Source organism: Pundamilia nyererei, unplaced genomic scaffold (assembly GCF_000239375.1).
Source record: "Pundamilia nyererei isolate P.nyererei 1_Seehausen unplaced genomic scaffold, PunNye1.0 scaffold00069, whole genome shotgun sequence".
Lineage (NCBI taxonomy): Eukaryota > Metazoa > Chordata > Actinopteri > Cichliformes > Cichlidae > Pundamilia > Pundamilia nyererei.
In genome coordinates this window covers 1,049,620-1,071,255 of record NW_005187470.1, presented here as the reverse complement: position 1 = coordinate 1,071,255, position 21,636 = coordinate 1,049,620, and the positions used below count along the sequence as shown (strand labels likewise).

Below are 21,636 nucleotides of genomic sequence, written 5' to 3'. Positions count from 1 at the left end.
GTTTAATATCTAAACTTCATGTCGGGTTTTCAATTCCTTCATTCGTGAGAGTGTCGATAAACTTCTTCATGTTTACTATAATTAATGATTTCCAGATATAAAACGCACACAAAATTGCTTTGGTGTCAGCTCAAATGAAAAGCCCAGTGGATTATAATGAGGAAGTGGGCTGCTGCCATCTAGTGCTTCACACTGACTAATTCAGTAAGAAAGCTAAAATGTCGTGCTAAAACATGTAATAACCCCATGACTTGTAAAATAGTGGGGTTTTTTATTGCCCACGCGTGTTTTTGTTTTTTTTAATAATGTGTTTAACCATTCATTTTTGGAGGCTCAAAATAATCTAAATTACGATCCAAATGAAAGGTCTGGGGATGTCCTACTCGCTATGATTCATGCTTTTTTAAATAACAATTTGTATTATACATGAGGTCATGTGGCCCAGAGACATGAAAATAGAAATTTAAAAAGTAAACAAGTGTGATGTGGAAGCTTGGGGCGTTTGCAGTGCATACACAGAAAACCCCTGTTTGCATAGATACACAGGTTTCATGGGGGGGGGGGGTAGATTCATTATAAAACACTTTTAATATTTTGTTATTAATTTACAGATCATCTTTTGGTTTTTGTCCCTGTATGGAAGCAACTTTAATCAATTAAAGCCAAACAATGTTCCAGTGCTCAGTGTGGAGAGAATGACACATCACAGCCCTCTGACTCAACAGTGGTCTCTATCTCCAGCGGTAACAACAAGCAAAGCAAAGGTTATTACTGCTAGCACGGAAACTAGGACCCACCCACATTCAGGCTGGTCTCTCCCTGCCTGGCTCTTCCTGGATCTGACGCCCGCATCTGCCAAGTAAGTAACTCTAATCTATAGTTTTTTCCACTGCAATATATTTAAAACAAATATTTCTTTACGTTGCAATAAACAACAGCGAGGAACTTGCAGAAATGTAGCGGCTCATTTTGGCTGTTGACTTGTTTTTGTTTCGTTTAGCTTTGCCTGATCAAACAAACAGCCGTTTAATGGTGACGTTACCAGATAGCAACTAGCAATTAACTTTCTGCTTTGGGGACGTCACAGCGGCACGCTAGCGCTTGTAAAATGTATGTAAGGAATTAAAATAAATATTTTATTAGTCGCCCAGGCCGGATGCTACATGCTAAAGCAGTAACTCGGTTGGAAAGTGTTGTGTAACGTTAACGGACGGCTGGGTCGTTTCTGCTCTTCTGCCTCAGGGCACACGGTTAAATCACTTAATGCTTCTTACCATCACGAACGGGCCAAGGTTTTTATTATTATGCGTTTATTATTGAACAGTAAAATCACAGCTGGTTAGTTGAGAAAATGCAGGCCTGTGATGCTCTCACGAGTATAAGGACTTTGGTTTTACTGCTTTTGACGTTAAAAGAGCTTTTCGACGTTCAAAGTCGAAACATGTACTACACATACAGCAGTTAGTTGTTTTTAATTACTGTAGGAATTTATGTGAGTTCCCCCTCGCTTACGTATTTTTTCTGTTGCCTAACTGGTGGTATTTACTACGAGTGCCCGTGGCATTGTTTCAAAATACTGAGAAAATAAAACCTGAAAAGCAAGGGAGTGTCAGCAACCAAATGTTTTCCAAGAACTCATTTGTAACACACCCTTGGTCTTTCTGTTCAAACTAAAATCAGTAATTTCGAAAAATCGTCTTTTGTTTGGCTGTCGTTAACTTTTTAAGTTGTGTTTACGCACTTGTTCTTGCAGAATACATGCATTCCTAGTTAAGGAAGGAAGGTCTTTTATCGACACATTGCAAAATATGAACAGATAAAGAATAACAACGTAGTAAATAGGTACATTCATTGAAATTCAAGCATTTTTGTCTTCGTTTTAACTCATGAAAATCATATCTTTAGACATCTTTTTAAACTGTATGGACATTGCTTCAACTTCACACTCAAACTGTTTGATAGTTTCACTTCACAAACACAAACCCAAAATATTTTCCTGCTGGTATGCACAATGACAGTTTTGAAGTTACAGAAAGCATGCTTTGCATATAGCTCAGCAGCTCATTATCTTTTGCCCTGAACAAAATTTGTTCTGTTTAGAATTTCTTTGACATGCAGACTATAAGATTCAGGTATTAAACCACTCACCTTTCACTTATTACTTATTAAGATTTGGCAACTGTTGCTTGTTTGCATTATTGAGGGTTTATATTATATTGTTTTCTGAGAATGGGGAAGCAAAAGTTGCACAGTTTCATAAACAGTGAACACATTGCAATGTCATTATCATATGACAGGGATACGGATCAGTGGAAGTGGTGAGCGACATTTAAACAATTTCCTATTGTCTTGGGGAAAATGTTTGTTTTGTTTCTGCTCTATATGAGATTTAACGAGCCCATTCAGTAAACATTCTTTAGACAAAAACATAAATTCCCTGAAAAAGTTTTACATAAAAAACAAATATTTACACAGTGATAGTCTCCAGCTTTATTTCACCTCCAGGTTTTGAAGATGAGCTACCCAGGATACCCTCCTCAGTCTGGAGGATACCCACAACAGGCGGGAGGCTACCCGCCTCAGGCGGGGGCATATCCTCCCCAAGCAGGTGGCTATCCACCAGCAGCAGGTGGCTACCCTCCTGCAGCAGGTGGCTACCCCCCTGCAGCAGGTGGCTATCCACCTGCAGCAGGAGGCTTCCCCCCACAGGCAGGCGGATACCCACCCCAGGCAGGTGGTTACCCACCAGCAGCAGGGGGTTATCCACCCCAGGGGGGTGGTTACCCTGCTCCAGCTGGAGGCTTCCCTCCCCAAGCTGGTGGATACCCTGCTCAGCCTGGAGCAGGAGGTTATCCATCCATGCCTCCAGCAGGTGAGGCTTCAAGAAGAAGGCATGACAGATTACATTTGTGAGGTACTATTCTTTCTTTAAGCCAATATTTTCTTTCAGGTGGAGGCTGGGGTGCAGCACCAGGTGGCTATGGAGCGGTATGTAAATTCTTATCTCACTCTTCACCTCTTACGTGTCAGCTCGCTAATACTATATGGACTGGCTCAGGCTAAATCTCATTTGCTTAAGTTTCCTTATCTTTACCATTCCTATCTGAACCTTATTTGTTTAATATGCATTTGTCACCATGTACTTAGCTGTCCTTCATTTGCAGCCAGGAGGAGCTCCGCAGGGATATCCAGGAGGCCCTTCCCCAGGCCAACCTATGCCAGGTTACCCAGGAGCACCTGCCACTAACCCTTCAATGCCTGGATATGGAAGTGGGGGTCCCTCCAACCCTCAGGCCCCTGCCATGCCTGTAAGATGTGGCAGGTGCATGCTGTGGTATTTAACACAAATAGAATTACCACAGCATACACACTTGTTACTGTGTTGAATTTTATCATGTCAGATATATGTATAATTTATTTATATATGTGTTTATTATTTCTTATGCTTTTTAGACAGGGTACAGGGGTTCTATTAAAGACTTTCCAGGGGCTGATCCACTGAAGGATGTTGAAGTTCTTCGAAAGGCAATGAAGGGTTTTGGTCAGTAAAATATGCGTTTGAGTATGCTAAACCCATCAGATATAATATTGTTTCCCATTAGCAGTTCATTTGCTCCTTCTCCTTTTACACATCATAAATTGATTCTAACAAAATAACATCTTGACAGGCACCGATGAAAATGCCATTATTGAACTTCTGGGAAATCGTTCAAAAAGGCAGAGGGTTCCATTGATAGCAGCTTATAAAACTACTTATGGAAAGGTACTTTCATAAATAATAATGCTTTTGTGACAGTTTTATCTTAGCTGACTTTGCAGTCAGATGTTTCTGTTTTTCTGCTTAGGATTTAACCAAGGATCTGAAGTCTGAGCTAACTGGAAACTTTGAAGATCTGGTTCTTGCCATGCTGAAGACTCCAGCACAATTTGATGCATCTGAACTCAGAGAGGCTATAAAGGTTGGAAGCTCATGCGGTTGTCTCAGTAAATGGTTTCAGTTTTGGTTTTCCTGCCCAAACCACAATATCTCGCTCATCGTGCATTAGGAAAATAAGTGAATGTGAAATGGCTGGCTGCAAATGAATGTTGATCGCATTCGCTATGCTTTTCTGTAATTGTTTTAGGGTGCAGGAACTGATGAGGCTTGTCTCATTGAGATTTTGTCATCACGCTCCAATTCAGAGATTCAGGAAATTGCCAGAATCTACAAAGCTGGTGAGTTTTATGTTGTCTTTTCTACTTTTTATTCAAATTCTTGTTGGAAGACATTATTAAGACCTGTTTTTTTTATTAATATAAGGGTATATTTTGTTTTAAGCTGAGCAGGCTTATTTGATCAACAGGTAAATAATGAATTCTGAAAAAGTCAGTGTCTGAAATGTCCTATGCAAATATTATGGAAATGAATATATTTTCCTAAAAAGCCCCTCCTTCCTTCCAGAGTACGGGAAGAGCCTGGAGGATTCTATTAGCAGCGACACGTCTGGACACTTTCGCAGACTCCTGGTGTCTCTCTGTCAGGTAGCATCAGCACATTTTGCTGGACTTACAAAGAGCTTTCTCATAAAGGGAAGTTCTGACCTAACTTCTGCACTGTGCCACATAATGTTATACTGCTCTCAATGCTACTTCCTTCTATTCTCTCTAGGGAAATCGTGATGAAAGGCCAAATGTTGACATCTCTTTGGCCAAACAGGATGCTCAGGTACTTGTTTAAAGATGGCTTCGTGTCCTCAACGCTCTCTGAAAGCAAATGCAAGCCATAATTATCCTTCTCCTTCTTTCCTCAGAAACTGTATGCAGCAGGAGAAAATAAGGTGGGAACTGATGAGTCTCAGTTTAATGCCATCCTGTGTGCTCGCAGCAAGCCTCACCTTAGGGCAGGTGTGTAGCTCAGGAAGTTTACTATTTTGTTTTCAGTGTCATAAATAGAATCGCTTTAGCACATATGCTTTTAAACCTTTAAAGAATTACATTGTAACTGTCATGCTTGTGTATCTTGTCTTTGAATAGTCTTTCAGGAGTACCAGCATATGTGCGGGAAGGACATTGAGAAGAGCATCTGCGGGGAAATGTCTGGCAATCTTGAGTCTGGCATGGTGGCTGTGGGTACGTTCTCTGGATCTCTTTTTTCCAAGCCCGGAACAAACTGAAGCGACTTTCCAAAGACATGCAAAAGCTTTAAGTATATATTAAAGCCACTGGTTGAGGTTGTTCTGCAAGACTTTCCTATAAATACTATGCAGGTGCAATACAGGCAGCTGTTTGACCTAAATACATGATTGAAAGCAAATGGTGGCAAGACAGACTGAAGACTACACATTGGTTTTTATGAGGCATTTTAAAATTAGAAACTGATTCTTCAATCTGTTAAATGTCAGCAAACACTTCTTGAGGGCTTTGTAGAATCAACTAAGTTATATTTCCAGCTGTATATTAAAGCTAGAAATATAAATGAGGTAAAGACTTAAACTGAGGAAGAGGATACGACACCCTCATTCACTGGCGACTTTCATCATAAGTGTTGAAAGTGTTGACTGGCACCATAAGCTCGCCAAGCAAGGTCACAAGTGTAGTTTGTTAAATGTATATAGCAACTACAACATGCACTTACATTTCTAGGTAGGTATACGTCAGGGATCTACACCAGGTTAGACTTGACAGACCTGACACATTCCAACATTTAAACAGTGCTCGGTTGGTACTGTGGAGCCCACAGTCTGCTAAGAAAACGTCCTTCAAAGCCTTCACCAGCCTGAACCGTTTATGCAAGGCCCGATTGGTCTACACTTTTATGTTATTTACCTTAAATTCAGAACCTGCCATTTGAGTACTGCAGCAGAATCGAGACTCAGACGTGAGCCTGCACAAACTGTAGCCTTAGTTTCCTGTTCTTAGCTGACAGGAATGGTCTTCTGCTGCTGTAGACCTGTAGATGCTGTAGATCTCATGTTGTTTGTGCTCTGCATTCATTAAAAATAACCAAGGTAGTAAAACCACAAATTGGGTCAGTTACACAACCTTATTGGCGGACACAATATAAACTAAATATGTTCAGAAGTGTCATGTTCCATCCATTCAATTTTCACGGTCTTTTCTTTTTAAGCGTGCTATGTCTTGTTGGTTTATATGTACAACAGCATCTTCTGCTCCTTTATTTATCTTTCATTTGACTTTTTTTAGTGAAGTGCATCAAGAACACCCCCGGTTACTTTGCAGAGAGGCTCAATAAGGCCATGAAGGTACATCTGTTGTCTGTCATCCCTCGGATAATTAGTTTAGTGCTCTGATTTTGTGAAGAGAGAATGGAGAAGACATAAACGAGGTATTACATTGTGCTCACAGGGAGCAGGGACAAAGGACAGAACCCTCATCCGTGTCATGGTGTCCCGCTCCGAGGTAGATATGTTGGACATCAGGCAGGAGTATCTGAAGACCTACGGAAAATCACTGTACACTGATATCTCAGTAAGTCCCACTGTTTTTGTCATTTTGACGATCAAAGCTTAATCACCGTGTGCTTGTTATGTGATGCGTTTTCTCTGGATTTCTCAGGGTGATACCTCTGGGGATTACAAGAAGCTGCTGTTGAAGCTGTGTGGAGGTAGTGACTAAAAAGCACCAAGACCCCAAAGGAGCGTGTCTCAAAAGGACATCATATACATCCACACTGAAACAATGTTATATGACCTTATATTCCATTTGATGCATGCATTTAGTGCCATTTTTCTGATTATTACATCAAATCAACATATATATTTTTGATTCTCTTAAATTACATAGTTTTTGCTACTGTATTGCATTTATTCATATTTTAAAGGTGCATTAATATTATTCTTTTTACACAAAAGGTTGAGTGGTAGCCAACAAAATGTGTGTGTGCCTGAAATTAACTAAATTACTGCAATGACTATATTACACAATAATATTTAAAATGTACTTTAGTTTGTAGGAAACCTATTTTGGGGTAACAGTAGAACTTCACAAAGTAAAAAGAAAGTAAGATCTGAAAAAGAGCTAGTGTGCCATGTGACTAATTTTTGCAATCCATATAGAAAGAAATATTTAGTACAGCGCTTTGTGAATGTATTGCCAAGCATTGCAACTGTGTGTACCTACTTACAAAGGTGTATGTTATTATTGTATATGCATATGATCATATCCCAATCAATCAATCATTCTCTGAATGTAAGAAATAATATTTGCATCTCTTCTGTAATGGGTGTTTGTTTTAGTTAACTGAAATGTAACTCTTGCTTCCAAGTCTATGCAAATTAGCTTATTGCCAATCAACATTTATTTGCCTTTCACTCAGTGCTGAAACGCCAAAGCCTAAAGACAGATCATATTGTGCCGTTCGAGTAAGCCTGTGGACCTACGCAATTATTTTCTTTTGTTTTGTCTAGCAAACATTCGATAATCTTAGTTGTATGGCTACAGGAAGTTATCCATATTCTGTTTCTCAATATTTTGTTTAGTCTTTCAACAGTGTCCTTTGCTGATTTGTATGCTTTACTGCCAGCAGAGGGCTCTTAGTTCACACAAACTATGTCACCTCTGTAGAATTGATCTGCCTGAACTAACTTTTGCTGAGTATTTCCTGCACTAACTACTTTGCTTTGTAACATAATAATTGTCAAAATTCAGTGGATGCCTTAAGAAAAAAAAAAAGGAAAAACAACCACCTTTGATTTCAATAAAAAAAAATTTGGCACATTTTCTTTGTGAAATGGGATTGTGTGTTTTGCATGAAAAATGGCTGCGTGTGGATTTTGTGCTCTAAGCAGATGCACAATGAGCGATTTGCATGTCAAAGCCAGTCTCATTTGCACCACCTAGGTCTGTATTACAGCGAGTGGGTAAGCCCCCTCCACCTCTGAGCATCATGAGCGGCAGCCTCTTGTCAAAAGGTGTGAATAATGTGGCTTACATAAGTTCTGTTTGTGCGTGCGTGTTTGCTTTATAATCTGAGAAGGGGAGAGAAATTCATTCAGGTGTGCTTTGAAGCTCAAGTGATATGGAGCGGAGCTTCATAGAGCTTTTCTCAAGGCTATAAATAGTGTCCATGTTGGAGACACGGGTGTCCTAAAGTTGTCTTTCTGTTGTGTTCAGTGGCCTCGAAGTGCAGCCTCAGAGGGATGTGTTCGTGAGACAAATAGCTTCTTTGCAAACCTTGCGTCTTGTACACTTTCTAACTTTTCATATACACCCAAAATGAAAACAGTCCACCAGCCTGAGGACAAAGAATGATAAATATTTGATGTTGGCATTTGTGTATTTTCTCTCTAGCTAAGATTTTGCACTGATATCTCGTGAAAGATATAGGTCAAAGTGAAATCACACGGGGGAGAGAGGAGGGCTTCCATTTAGCTTGCTTTTACTTTAAGAGGAGGACAGAACACTTCCGTGATCCTGATTTCTAGACAAAGTGCTTTAATTATTAACTTGTAGATGTGATGGCATAGTGGATGATGCACTCTTTATGGAGCTTGGGACACAAAGACGTCTGTCCACGTCACTGGGCCAAGTGGAAGGTGCAATAGCTGTGAAGAGCAGCCTGAACTAGGCCTTAGCCTGAGGCTTTTTTTCTTATATTATTTGTAATGAAATTTTAAGATCTTCTCTTAAAACTTGTAATATCACAAAACAAAGGTCTCAATAAAGGTTTATTTCAGACGCAGTAAATCTGCAGTTCATCACCAGCCTTTTAATACTATCATATAAACAATCAGTGTGAGTAAGTATTGAGCAATTTCTTTTTTTATTTGCAGTGGATTTTCTCCAGCCATCCAGTGAGGATTGTGCAGCTAAGTGACATTTGGTTGCCAGGGACCTAATCCTGCTTTAAACTTCATGAGTGCATATAAGCAAATTACAAACCCGAGGATTAGATGAACAACACATAATGAGATGTAGCAGCAGATATCACTATCCAGCATGCAGAGTGGCAGCCTGTGGGGCTTGAGGCTCTTCCTCTGATTTTTGACAGAGTGAGAAAATAAATCCTGTCCAACCATATGCTTTTATTTGTGTGTCAGGAGAAGCAATATACCAGAAGACAGCGTAGAACTCTATAAATTGCTCCCACTTAATGTTAAAAGCAAATGCAAGATTTCAGTGTTTTGAATCTGTTTGATGCTTTTAGGAATTTACATAATTCCTAAACATTGCAACTTGTTTTCTCGGTAAGCGGTGAATAGATTTCCCTGCAGGGAAAAGAAATTAGTGCAGTTGTTACATAATTGTTAAAGCTGTTTCGAATTTAAGAGGGGAAATGTATAGGCACACTGTGTACCACGTTAAGCTTTAGCAAGCTCTAGCTAAGAGTGAAAATCCTCATAAAGGGAATACGCTCTAGCTCTATGTTAAAAAGTACTAGCAATTATCATAAACAAACTTTAAGTAGATTTCCACACATCTCCAGTTTAGCTGTGAACACATATAGATATAGACATATAATCTTACATTTAATATTGCTGTCTGATTCTAAACAATTTCGTTTTCGTAAGGATTTTATCTTTTTGTGACGTCTCCCTCCTTTGAGACCTGATGGATTATGTGGAGCAGAATAAAGCTTGCAGAGCGGGGCAGTTGTGTCAGGGGACAATCCAGATGAGAAACAGGCAACTACAATCTGGAGGTATAATCTCCTCACAAAAAAGAGAGATCAAATCATGAAATAAGAGCTGCTAGATTTCCCTTGTAATCAAATAATAGCCTATTCAGATGCCCACAATGTATGTGTGGGATTTTCTGAGCAGACTGGGTTTTAAGAAGAAGTTAAGCAATGTCCGATTTGTAATCTAGTAATATTTACATTTAAAACTGCTTAAGTGTTAAATGTGTTTGAATTTGCATCCATAAAATTGCTACCTAATCATTAGCTGTGTTTTGGAGAGTGAATCACTGTATTACATGGTATGACTTGATGTGATAGTAGAAACATATGATAAACTCTTATAAAATGTACAACAAAGTCATAATAAGTGTCATCCACCGTATCTAATACAATGTGTCTACTGGCATATAGTTATTTTATTTTATTAAAACCTTCAGCCAGTTAGTAATTATCATTAGAATAAATAATAATAAGAAAATTCAGAGGAGAAGATCATCTGGTAATTTTGTGATTTTAGAGCAGTGCACAACCTTTCATCAGTAGGTTTTACTGTAGAGATGACCTGTGATCAGTGACTGTTTCACCAAAAGTACATTTGTCGGCCAGAAACAGTATTTCACTAGAAAAACTGAGAAGTGAAAAATGATCTTGTTCAACAGAATATATATGATTTTATTTTATCACCCTTCATATTCTTCTTGCTGCACAAGAGGGTTAAGGAACCACCAGTCACAGAAATATCTCTGACTTTTTGTCACCTATGAAGACAAATTTCATTAGACCCTGAGAACCTCATGTTATCTTTTGTAAAGGATGCTGAAAGAGTCATCAAAGCTTCCCAACTAAGGTTTTAAACAGTTTATATACTTCACTTAATACAATTACACTCTGGAAATGTTTACGGTTGATTCTGTTATCTCTAGACTTGATATACAACACTCTATGAAACCACTGGGTGGATGAGGAAATGGTTCATCTAAAGCTGGAAAAGAATAAATGCTTACCCAGCGCTCAGTTAATAATTTAATAGTAACACTTTGTCATATAATCACTGCTATATAGATCTCTATATAGCAAAAAAAATTAAGCTAAATGCCTGATATTGCAACTGTGTAGACTATAAAGGTGACTTCTTAATTTAACTATGAGGTCTCCAATATCATCAATCACATCCGAAAACACTAGGGGAAGTAATTCAGGAAGTCTCTGGTACATAATGAGCTACATAAAAGGTCAAAAACCAACAATGAATGACCCTTGAACAGCGCTGTATTCAAAACAGACCGAAAGCACGTCACTGGTTCAGAAATACTTCTCATTCTTAGCAAACGTAGTTCTTCAGTACGTCCACCAAGAAAAAATATCTAAACTAGATTTTTAATTGTTTACATTTTTAAATATTATGGATAAGATGTAAAAGAGTGACCAATACGAAGGTTTGTAGCAATACAAAAGCCAACATCTTCCATGGGTGTGCATTAGTGCACATGATATGAGTTACCTGCAAATCTGTGCAGGTTTTGCTGCCCTACTGGCACTGTGGTCTTTTTCAGGGAAGACCTTGGTTATTCCACTACACTGTGCATGTACTGCAGAAGCATGATCAGCAGTTAAAGTCTACACCAGTCTGCTAGTATTCCAACAAACACTGAACATATTTGGCACACTGGGAAACTAGTTATACAACAAGGGAAGTACAACGCATTTTTTTCTTTAAAATAAAGCAAGAGTTTTCAAACATTTTCTTTCTTAACAAGAAATGATGCAACACAGGAGTAAAAGTCCAACACTCTCGAAAGATTTTGGCCCCAAAAAGTAAAAGCTTAAACCTAATACGTTATATTATTACACTTATTTTGCAATTAATTGTGGGGTTTATATAATTTGCATCATTTTAGCTTTTTGGGAAGGGTGTGTAAACTTTCAAAAACTGGGCATAATAATGAAAATTAAATCGTCCTCAGTTATAAAAAAAAATAAAATAAAATACTTGTGAGTGAAAACAAGCCCGTCAGTATTGTTTTAGTGTGTTTTTATTGGCATTCTTGAATGCCTTCCACATAACTAACTCACACAGAAAGCGCAGAACCAGTATTACATAAGTTGTGGTAATAATTACAGCGGTAATTATAGCGGCGGGAAGCCAGGTGCGTCTAAAAAAAAAGCCCCGCCCACGTTTACCTTAAATGTCCATTGCACGGAAATATGATTGGCACAGGGTTACAGCTGCTCGAACGGTGAGACATGGCGGAGTTTGTAGTCTGACTGAGAGCGCTCCTGGAGAGTTTCCACACTTTTCAACATGACTAAAGAACTTGATTTGACGCCGAGGTTGTTTCCGTAGCGCAGGCAAAGCGGGGCTTAAAGAGGCAGAGGCGTCATTTTTCCGAAAAGGATAGAGAGCGGCGGTTGGGAAAATGTGTTGTCATCTTCATGCAGTCAACAGCCTTGGGCAACAAATATGGCTACTTCTTGTGTATCCGTCAATTCGGGTTGAAAACCGTCCTGACTGGGTCGAGCGGGGTAGTTTCGCAGAGTCACGGCAGTAGCCCGAAGTTAAGTTGACTACCAGAAAGATTAAAAGGCTGGGTTTGTCCCGAGCTGGTAAACAGCGGACGAGCGAAGCGGAGAGGAGATGGAGCCCAAGCACAAAGAGTTGTTGGAGAAATGTTACCAGAACTTGGTGGAGTCAATAACAGATGCGGACAGAGTTGTGGACGCGTTGGCTCACTGCGGGACCCTAAGCCAGCCAGAGCGCTACGAGCTGGAGCACAACTGCACCTCCAACTCGGAAAAAGTGGACCTTCTGCTGAAGCTACTAATGAGTAAAGACGGGGACCATTTCGCAGAGTTTTGCACTGCTCTGGAGACAACACACCCTCACCTGCAATCTTTATTGCTGGATGGCATTGGACCAGTGGATCATACGAGTGGTGAGAAACAATTAAAGTGTTAACGACCTCCTAATTAAATTGTTATAAGAGTATAGTGTTTATGAAGAAGGGGCGACGTGTCAGAAGTTAGGGCTTTATCTAAAATACAGTGAAACGGTGTGTTTGGGCCCCTTGCTTTTGATATTGCTTATGATCCAACCTGTTTTCGATCCTCTCCTGAGCATGATCTAACAAACATTAGTGCTATTGACCTTATGACAGTTTGATGAAGGGCATGACTTTTCCTTTGGGCAAGACTTTTCAGGGCACAATCATGTGACCTGATGCCTATTTACACTCTCACTACTGTGCTTGTTTCGTTTAGCATGTCACCAAAAGTACAGCCTGCTAGCTTTTTTTGTGAAAGCATTTAATGGACCTAAAAAGACTCAATCAATGTAGGGAGGGACTGACTGTGTGTGGGAATCAATAACCCACTGTCATAGTCAAACGAATGAGAGATGAATCAAATGCGTTTTAGTGCGCACTGTGCAATGAATTACTCGAGGGGGATATAAACTGGAGAATAAAGGGCATCAGTTTGATTTGTTTTTGGTGTGAAACTAACTACAGTTAAGATTATGTCAGCACCGGTAAGTAAATTACCTTTTTAAATAACTAATTGTACGGTCTTTACAATGTTGCAACTTAAAGGCATTCAGCAAACTATTGTTTTATTATAAACTTGTGAATGGATTCAAAATTGCCTTTGTCCACCTACTATAATACTCCACAGCAGATGTATAGAAAATTAGTTTCTCTGTGGATTTGTCAGTATAGTATAGTTTTACTACTAACACGATACTGTATAGTGTAATGGTATAGTGCTTGTGGAACTGAAATTATTTCAGAAGTATGACCCCTGGCAAGGAGTTTCTGATTGATTCAGTTCGTCTGGTTTAGTGGCAGGTTTATTTAAACATTATGGATGGATTGGGACTTTTAAGTGATAAATTTTTGGATTTGATACACGTATGACACCAGATGTTGCAAGATACTGCAACATTGGATTTGGGATGCACTGTCTTGATATTCTTAAATATCTCAACCTAATTCAGATGCAGTTGTCCTTCCGAATCTGAATTAGCTGGATGATAGAGTAACTTTTAAGCATTACCAGAAACACAGGATCTCAAAACTCTTTTATTTATCAGTGATCAGATACACTTTTTAGAGAATATTCATCCTGCCTGCTCGGGATACATTAATATATGGACTGTTGGCTTGTCTTAAGAGGTGAACTAAAACTGCATCTTACACAACATTTAATGTTCCAAGGTATCGGGGGTTCCACCTTCGACCCTTATTATTTAACCCTTAAGTTTATCTAATGGTTACTAAATATATCTTGAAGTAAGGATAAGCCTCTGAGATAATATGGTCTCATAATGGCACAAATTGCAGATTAGTTTATAATAACTTTGTAATAGTTCTGTTTTCTATGTGGATAATCACCCTTTTTCTAACTAAGTGATAAATGCATGCATGTGATTTTATTCACAGATAAATCCACAAACTATAGATATACTCTCTATTTTTTGTGTTCATCATAAATCTCTTATTGCATTCTTTGTATGCTGAAACAGTAATGATGTATTCTCTGGACTTTACCTGACATCTTATGCAATAGCATAATGCATGCACTCTGACATATGACCCTTACTCAGCACTTCTGTTGCACTTTGACATTTGAAAAACAAACAAACAAAAAAAGGAACATCCATCCAGTTGCTTTCTTGTTTGCTATCGCGTCATACTCAGTTAGCTACCAGGTGTTAATTATGCATTATTTTGGCATAATTCATAAGAGAACGCAAGCTGGACACTTCTGTTAGTTTTTCTGAGCCTTCTCATTTTTGCGCTGCATTTCACAATTGTGCAGTGGGTCTAGAACTGAGTACTGATAGGCTCTCTAGTTCCAAAGAGCTTTGTACATGAGCATGTTCTGGGCTAGTCATAGTAGTGTGCAAATCCCCGTTGGTAGTCACCCAGGACACACATGGGCTGAGCTGTCTTCTGCTACTGGGCAGACAGGTTCCTCCACTGTGTGGCCAAAAGACGGGCCTTTCCAGAGAAAAGCAACCTATGTTTTTACATAATATGCACCATCAGGAGCCAGTTGCAGTAATTGACAAGTCACCCCAAAAAAATATGAGAGCCACATGTTGGTAAACCCTGCCTGTTCAAATGCTTATAACATGAATGCTAAATATATCCTTTAATCACTGACCTACAAAAAGTTCCACATGATGTAAATATGATGCCTATAGTACCGAACAGGGTGTGTATTGCCGAGGGCTTGGTTGTTTGTTTGTTTTTATTTGTTTGTGTTTGTTTTTTTTGTTTTTTAAATAAAGATACTTTGTAGTTTCACATAACTATAGCTCTAAGGCCTGTCAGCGGAGACCTTTCTGTTTAGATTGTTCTCATCGTTTCTTAAGGAAGAATAACACAATGGCTGCACATTATAAGGGTGTGTATCATGGGAAGTTTTGCTTTGTCACTGCAAAACAAGAGCAGGTGTTTTGCAGTTAGCGATTAACGAGTGTTATGTAGCTCGATTTCTTGGTTTCGTTCTAGATTTTATTAGGCGGAAAGAAGAGAATCTAGTTATCTCCAGTGGTTTTGAACTGTTGACACAGAGGGTAGTTATTGCAGAATCGGTGACTCATTAACTTTATACCACAGTACATATCAGAGTGTACTTATTTATAGAAGTAGACTGTAGAAGAAAACTGATGTCTGTGTTCGGCATGCTTTTCAGTCTTCTAACATCTATCTTGCGTAGCAGACTTCTACTTTAATTAGAATAGCTTCTCCGCAGGGACATATGTCATTGTTGCAGTACCATCATAAATGCATATTGTGGTATTTCAAATAATTTCTTTCCAAGTCTTTCACATGTATCTCCAGAGATGAAGTTAAGTGGGATCAAGTAAAATTTCATCTGTTGCTTTGCTACTGACAGAAATTTCTTTTCTTTTTTTTGTTTTTTTTTTTTTTAGTTGAATGCTAATTGGTTTATTTGTCCAGTTAAAAGTTTGTTTACAAAGTATTAAATCAACTGAAAGGTTGTTTGGACAGAGTGATAATAATCTGTGTTCATATATGCAGAGGAGCTCTGAGTTTTCATGGTGAAAGTTTAATGTCTGAGTTTATTTTAGAATAGAGTGTGAACAATTTAGTTATGAGAAACTCCACTGATATGAAGGGAATTTAGATAAAGTCCAATTTTTACTTAATTAATATATTTTGTATTGTTTAAGGATGTGTTGTTGGCTCATTTGTTTACTGGTAACATTTTAAAATCAGGTCAAAGACTTGGTGGGCATACTGGGATATTGAACAAAGCAGAGTGACTACAACATTAAAACCTGTGCTTTTAGTGCTATATAACTGTACCATGACTGTGCTATGATACTGGAGTAAATAAGTAAGCCCAACTTAACCCTTCTGTTGACAAAAAAAGGGCCTGAATTATATCCCTCATTAAAAGCTGTATTTTATGGTTTTCTGAAATTCAATGTTGATGGACAACACTCTGATCTATTGCTTAGAAAGTAATCTTCCCCCTTTTGTCAATTAATTACTCATTATACACAATATTTAAGTTAGAGCTTTAAGATGCAAGTAGAAAAATGCATAATTCTTTTAATGGAAAGGGGTAGCATTCAGAACATCTTTCATTTATTGTTAGTGGCACATAGTACCAGATGTGATTTAAGATCAGCACTTTACGTTTGAGCGACTGTTCTCACGTTTAAAAGAAATGTTCAAGTTGAGAGTAAACTCCTACTAAAGACAGTCTTCCCACTTTCCATTTGTTCTTGAGAAGTGGTCTTCTTATACCATAAAATTGTGTACAGATGATCAAGTGGCTGTGACCGTAACTACGAGATCAACCTAAATGAAATGCTTAAGTGGTCAGGGTCAGACCTCAGGTCACATGACTTCCACGGAGCAGAAAAGTAAGTGAGTTATGACATTGTGCACCTTGCCTATTGAGGCACTCTCTGCTCAGAGTCATGGGAAACTTAAGCTAGAGTGAGAACAAAGAGAGCTCAAAGAGAGCTCGGTCTCTCCTTTTTCTTTCTTTCTTTTTTTTTGTCCTTCAGTGGGAAATAGAGGGTTGAGCCATGTTAGCTGGGCTCCTCATAGTCTCAACTCATTTAGTTAGTGGGAACACGGCCAGTCAGGGGTTGATTTAGAGTAATGGGACGTGGGTAAATAGAATCGTTTGTCATGCTCTAAGTCTACACTAGACTTTACATCAGGAGTGGAAGCTGCTGATGTAACTGAACTATAAGCTGGTCACTCCACAGCAGCGCAGTAAGATCTCAGGAAAGGTGCACTGCTGGCTGTTTGATCAAGCAGTGTGCAGTCAGGCATCAATAAAATTCTAATCCTCCTTGTAGAGGATAAATAACCACGTTTGAAACAACTTGATTAACAAAATATAGTCAATGAAAAAACCTATTGCTAAACAATTCCTTGCTCTACTTTTACTGTAATTTATACAGTCAATGCCCTCTGATATTTTATCAATGTGTGCTTTGTGAGGGATATGACAATTTCTAGCTAAAGATTAATATTTATTGGCTGATTTTCATATGTTTGCATTTTAATACAGATCCCTATTACCATAGTTTTTCCATCTTTATCCAAATATACTGTCATAAACTTGAGCATTTAACATGCTAACTGAAGCCTGTAGAGTCGGAGATGTAGCTCAGCATTGCACGCTCTGACCTTGGGCTGAATTTGCTGAGAAGTCCACTTCTGGGAAGAATTAAAATGTTTTCATTTTTAAAAGTGTACCAGTTCTTCATCTCACTGCTTTAGAACTGTTGGTAGTGAAAACATGATGTACTGTAGCAGATAAATATTGGCCACTCCCACTGATAAATGGCATCTTATTTGGCAATATACTGAAGGCAGTCAACACATCTTTTGTTTTTGCTTGTTTTCTTAGAAAAGGTGACAGACCAGATAGTAACTTAATGACAACATTTCTAATTGACTTGACCATTTGTGTAACCATTTGTTTCTCTGTTGTTGTAAAAAGCTAATTGTTTCTTCACTGTATTTTCTGAATCTGTTGTGAAAACTGCACACTCTGGTAGATCGTGACACACACAGATTGCATCAGTTATTTCCCTTTTAAATACTTTTCTCTTTTAAAATCTACTGAAGAATTACTTTTACATTGGTGTGTGAAATAACATCATCTTCTTCATATTGTTCAGTGGTGTACATAAAGCTTCCTTTCTGTAACGTTAATTATGAATCACTGTAAGCTATAAAAGAGGGCCTTTCACAAGGGGGGGACTGTGTGATGTTGTCAGAGGAGATAAAAGGAGAAGCTCTAAGGCTGCAGCCTCTTTGGGGCCCTGGCTAGTATGTATTCAAGCTCCCTGCCCAACTGGTAATTAGCTACACTCTGTCAGCCCACAGGCCCGTCATCCCAAGTTGGGGAAAGTCCCACCTTATTATTCCTCCAGCTGGCTTTTTTCAGTAAAGGCTCCCGAATGTAACCCAAGCTGCACTGCCTTGATGTACCATACAATGCTGGAGATGATCATCTGACCATAAAGCAGACACGGTCGAGTACGCTTAGACCTGACTTTAATGTTTCTGTTCATGCTGCAGGGTCCACTTACAGCGTCTTGTCCACCATGCCATCGGACTCAGAAAGCAGCAGCTCTCTCAGCAGCTTAGGTGAGTGTGGTACTCATGATGACTAACGATTTAAGGTAAAGATGGGTCCAAAAAATCTTCTTTGGAAAAGGGGGGGGGGGCGAAAAAAACAGTTGTTCTGAGGAACCAGACGGCTTCTAATTGTTTAGACTCTAAGCACATGCAAGTGATTACACAGATGTGACAAGGATTTAAAAATACACACACGAGAGAGAGATCTGTTTCTACTCTAGAAGAGAGGATTGGTCTGTGCTGTTGAAGCTGAACCAGTGTTTATCACTACGTTTATTTTTGTGGTATATTCAAAACTGAATGAGTAGATCAACGATGACAGACAATATTTAAGTGACTTTGGCTAAACGATTTAATAGATTAAATAAAATAATGGTCAAGCTCTTTACCCGTAACATAATCATGAACTTGTATGTTTGTAATTTATTTCTTTAGCCAAGTTTGCAGCTCAGATGAACATAGACTACATTTTTACTGAAATATTGCTATACACTCTAGCTGACATAAATAAAACTGCACTGAACCCCGTCGCTCGCATCATTTGAACTTTGCGATCGGCACAAGCCACCAGTGACATGCTGACTCACACAGGTACTCCTGCTCAAGCTTCCTCCCCTCCACCTGCTCACATGGACAGCCACCAAGTGAATGAGAAAATGGAGACCATTCTGTTAGAGTTGAGACAGGTGACGCGTGAAAGGGATGAGCTACGCAAACGTCTCGCCCTCTCTTCACCTGGAACCACCTTTGATGACTGCAGGTAGTGTTTTAGTCTCATTCTACAGCCTGTTTTCCAACACATTTGCAGAAAAGCAGAGCAATCTTGTTTCTACCTGCACTCTTTAGATAGAGGTATTTTGCATTCTTGAGCATTTAAAAGCCCTGCCAAAAAAAAGCAAGAGCTATTTGACGTAAACTTGTGCTCGTTTTGTTTTAGAGTTGAGCATAAGATGTGAGGATGCAGTTGAACTTTCTCTTTCCTTACGCTCCCAAAAGTACAAAGTTTGCATGTTTATCTCACTTATGGCTCTCACGTTGTCCCATGTGGCATCTCAGAACTTGGTTTTTGATGCAAGTGTGTTTCCCTGTTTCCTGCTCTGTGAAATAGACCGAATGCAAAAGCAGGTCATGACTATGAGCGTCTGAAGCTGCAGTGTATGAAGGCAATGGCAGACCTGCAATCCCTGCAGAACCAGCATAGCACCACCCTGAAGAGGTGCGAGGAGGCTGTGAAGAAAGCAGACTTCTACCAGTAAGTGGAAAGCCTACTAGGGGACTTTGTAAATTTTTTAACAGTCGGTGGATTTGTGCTGTATGCATTCAAGCTCAGCCTGCAGCATTTTTAGCCAGTATTCTGTTCTTCCTCACATATTCACAGCAGATTGCGTAGAACAGATTTTATTTTTGCAAGAGTGATAGGGATGAAGCCTTTATATCAGTTCAAAATCTCAGTTAAGCTATAAAAATCCCAACAGGTCTTCTTCAATTTGATTTAATCTTTGGGATTGTTTGAGGGGGGGGGGACTATTTGTATTATTTAGTAGCAGGGCAAATCATACATTTCTGGCTAAAGGTTGAGGGAAGAGACTAAAATATGCTCTATAAGTATTACCCTTTTGTAAAGAGTTCACCATAAGCATGCTCTGTAATCAGTATGTGAATCCTGTGTATGCGGCAGAGCATCTTTGCCGTGAGGATAATGCTGCGAACGGAGCATTTGGTGTCTAGTGAGATAAGCTGTACTGAGTTGACATGAAGGGAAGGCTAGTCCATTTGTATGATTTTTAATGATGCCATACAGCCTCTGAAGTGTAGGGAACCAACATCTGGCCCCCAATGCAAACAGACAGATGAAGGATTATGTCCGTGTTTAAGCCTGTACTTTTGCGTCCTGTTTGCACATCAGAGAGAGTCTTTATTTATCAATGTCCTCTCTGCCTCTGTACTCAACCATTCACTCTAAGCAGCATGTTTTTGTCAATGGAAAATCACATTCATGTCTAGCAGTTATATATTGTACTTAAATTAGTAAGTCGCTAAACACTTAACCATTAACCCTTAGTAATTCTGAAGAATTTTAATTAGTCCTATTAGTGATTCATGTTTTAGAAAATTTCAAGTTAAAGCTTTATTACATAAGAGGTGGGTTTTTTTTTTTTTTTTTTTTTTTCCAGAGAGGGGAGAAACAACGGGGCCTCCTCTCCCCTTTTTTTTTTTCTCCCTATTAATGTTAATATAGTGACAGGAAGACCACAACAGCCCTGTGGCTTTAAATGAATTAATTAATTGTTTTTAGTGACAGCACGGTGGTGTGATGGTTAGCACTGTTGGTGCTCAGCAAGAAGGTCTTGAGTTTGACTCCACCTCCTGTCTGAAGGGCATGTTCTCCCATGTTTGCATGGGTTCTCTCCGGGTACTCCGGCTTCCTCCCACAGTACAAGAACAGGATTAGGTTAATTAGTGATTCTTAATTGCCTGTAGGTAGAACACAGTAAAGCCGTCTGTGAAAGTTAACACACAAAAAACAGTTTGTGAATGTGAAATTATGTCAACACGGGGTACTTTGTGTAATTTAATTTTTAGGTAGTTCTGAAATGATTAGTTTGACCACAAACTGCAGCAGTTAATCATTTCCAGTTGCAACAAAAGATTTGTATGCAAACTGTTGTGCTGGCTACTTCAAAACCTGCTTCGAGTTGGGTGTTCCAGTTAAGGAGATAAGACTGACGTGATTGTGCTGGAAAGATGACACCAGAAGAACAATATGTAATGAAATCCTGAAAGAAGAGGGCAAACAACACAAGAGGAAGTGGAAAGCACCCACAGAAATCTTATCAACATGATGTATCAATGGAAGAAGGCCAAAAAGGAGACTAAATTGCTCTTGACTAATAAAATATATTTTTTAAAAAGAATCATAAAAAACAAAAAGATGGTGCTTACGTCTGTGAGAATAATCTGTAGACCAGCAGTAAGGCATGGCAGAAGAAGCGTCATAGTTTGGGACTGATGTTCTGCTTCAGGGCTAATATACCTTGCAATCATTAATTTATGCAGTTTACTTTGAAACTGCACCGAGAAATTGTTCCAGGAGAATGTCAAGGCAGCAGTTTATGACCTGAAGTTTGTAAGAGTTTCGGTGATTCAGCAAAACAATGGGCTAAAGCAAATCGACAACAACAGTAAATCATGTCCCAGTGGCCAAGTTAGAGTCCTGACCACAAATCAGCAGAGCTGCAGTGACATAACTGGCTACAGTAAACATTTCAGATGTTTTTAAGAAGCTGCTTTTAGCTACTAAATTCAAGTATTAACTTACTTTCTTCATCCTACACTGTGGCTAACTGGTGCGATCCAAATGACGTGTGTGTGTGT

General features: G+C 39.0%; 2 protein-coding genes across 2 annotated transcripts in view; both read left to right on the top strand.

Moving 5' to 3' along the window:
* Positions 1–696: 696 nt before the first annotated feature.
* On the top strand, positions 697–6,754 carry anxa11b (annexin A11b). The gene is made up of 15 exons (XM_005736414.2): positions 697–859; positions 2,506–2,872; positions 2,951–2,988; positions 3,165–3,308; positions 3,454–3,541; positions 3,669–3,763; positions 3,846–3,959; positions 4,125–4,215; positions 4,442–4,521; positions 4,649–4,705; positions 4,791–4,884; positions 5,014–5,109; positions 6,184–6,242; positions 6,346–6,468; positions 6,556–6,754. Exons 2-15 carry the CDS (start codon positions 2,515–2,517, stop codon positions 6,613–6,615), a joined length of 1,497 nt encoding a protein of 498 aa, XP_005736471.1. The 5' UTR covers positions 697–859; positions 2,506–2,514; the 3' UTR covers positions 6,616–6,754.
* Positions 6,755–11,843: 5,089 nt separating this feature from the next.
* LOC102195787 (disks large homolog 5-like) overlaps positions 11,844–21,636 on the top strand; it is a 32,275-nt gene continuing 22,482 nt past the window's right edge. The window contains exons 1-4 of the mRNA XM_013911657.1: positions 11,844–12,552; positions 18,202–18,270; positions 18,853–19,021; positions 19,370–19,513. Of these exons, the coding sequence (XP_013767111.1) occupies positions 12,255–12,552; positions 18,202–18,270; positions 18,853–19,021; positions 19,370–19,513 (680 nt within the window). The 5' untranslated portion in view covers positions 11,844–12,254. The remainder of the gene's footprint in view (positions 12,553–18,201; positions 18,271–18,852; positions 19,022–19,369; positions 19,514–21,636) is intronic.

Excerpts from the sequence above, each read along its gene's own strand:
- anxa11b (XM_005736414.2), top strand. The coding sequence starts at position 2,515 with ATGAGCTACCCAGGATACCCTCCTCAGTCTGGAGGATACCCACAACAG. Across the intron at positions 3,542-3,668 it reads AAAGGCAATGAAGGGTTTTG|GCACCGATGAAAATGCCATT; the intron begins GTCAGTAAAATA and ends ACATCTTGACAG. Across the intron at positions 4,885-5,013 it reads CAAGCCTCACCTTAGGGCAG|TCTTTCAGGAGTACCAGCAT; the intron begins GTGTGTAGCTCA and ends GTCTTTGAATAG.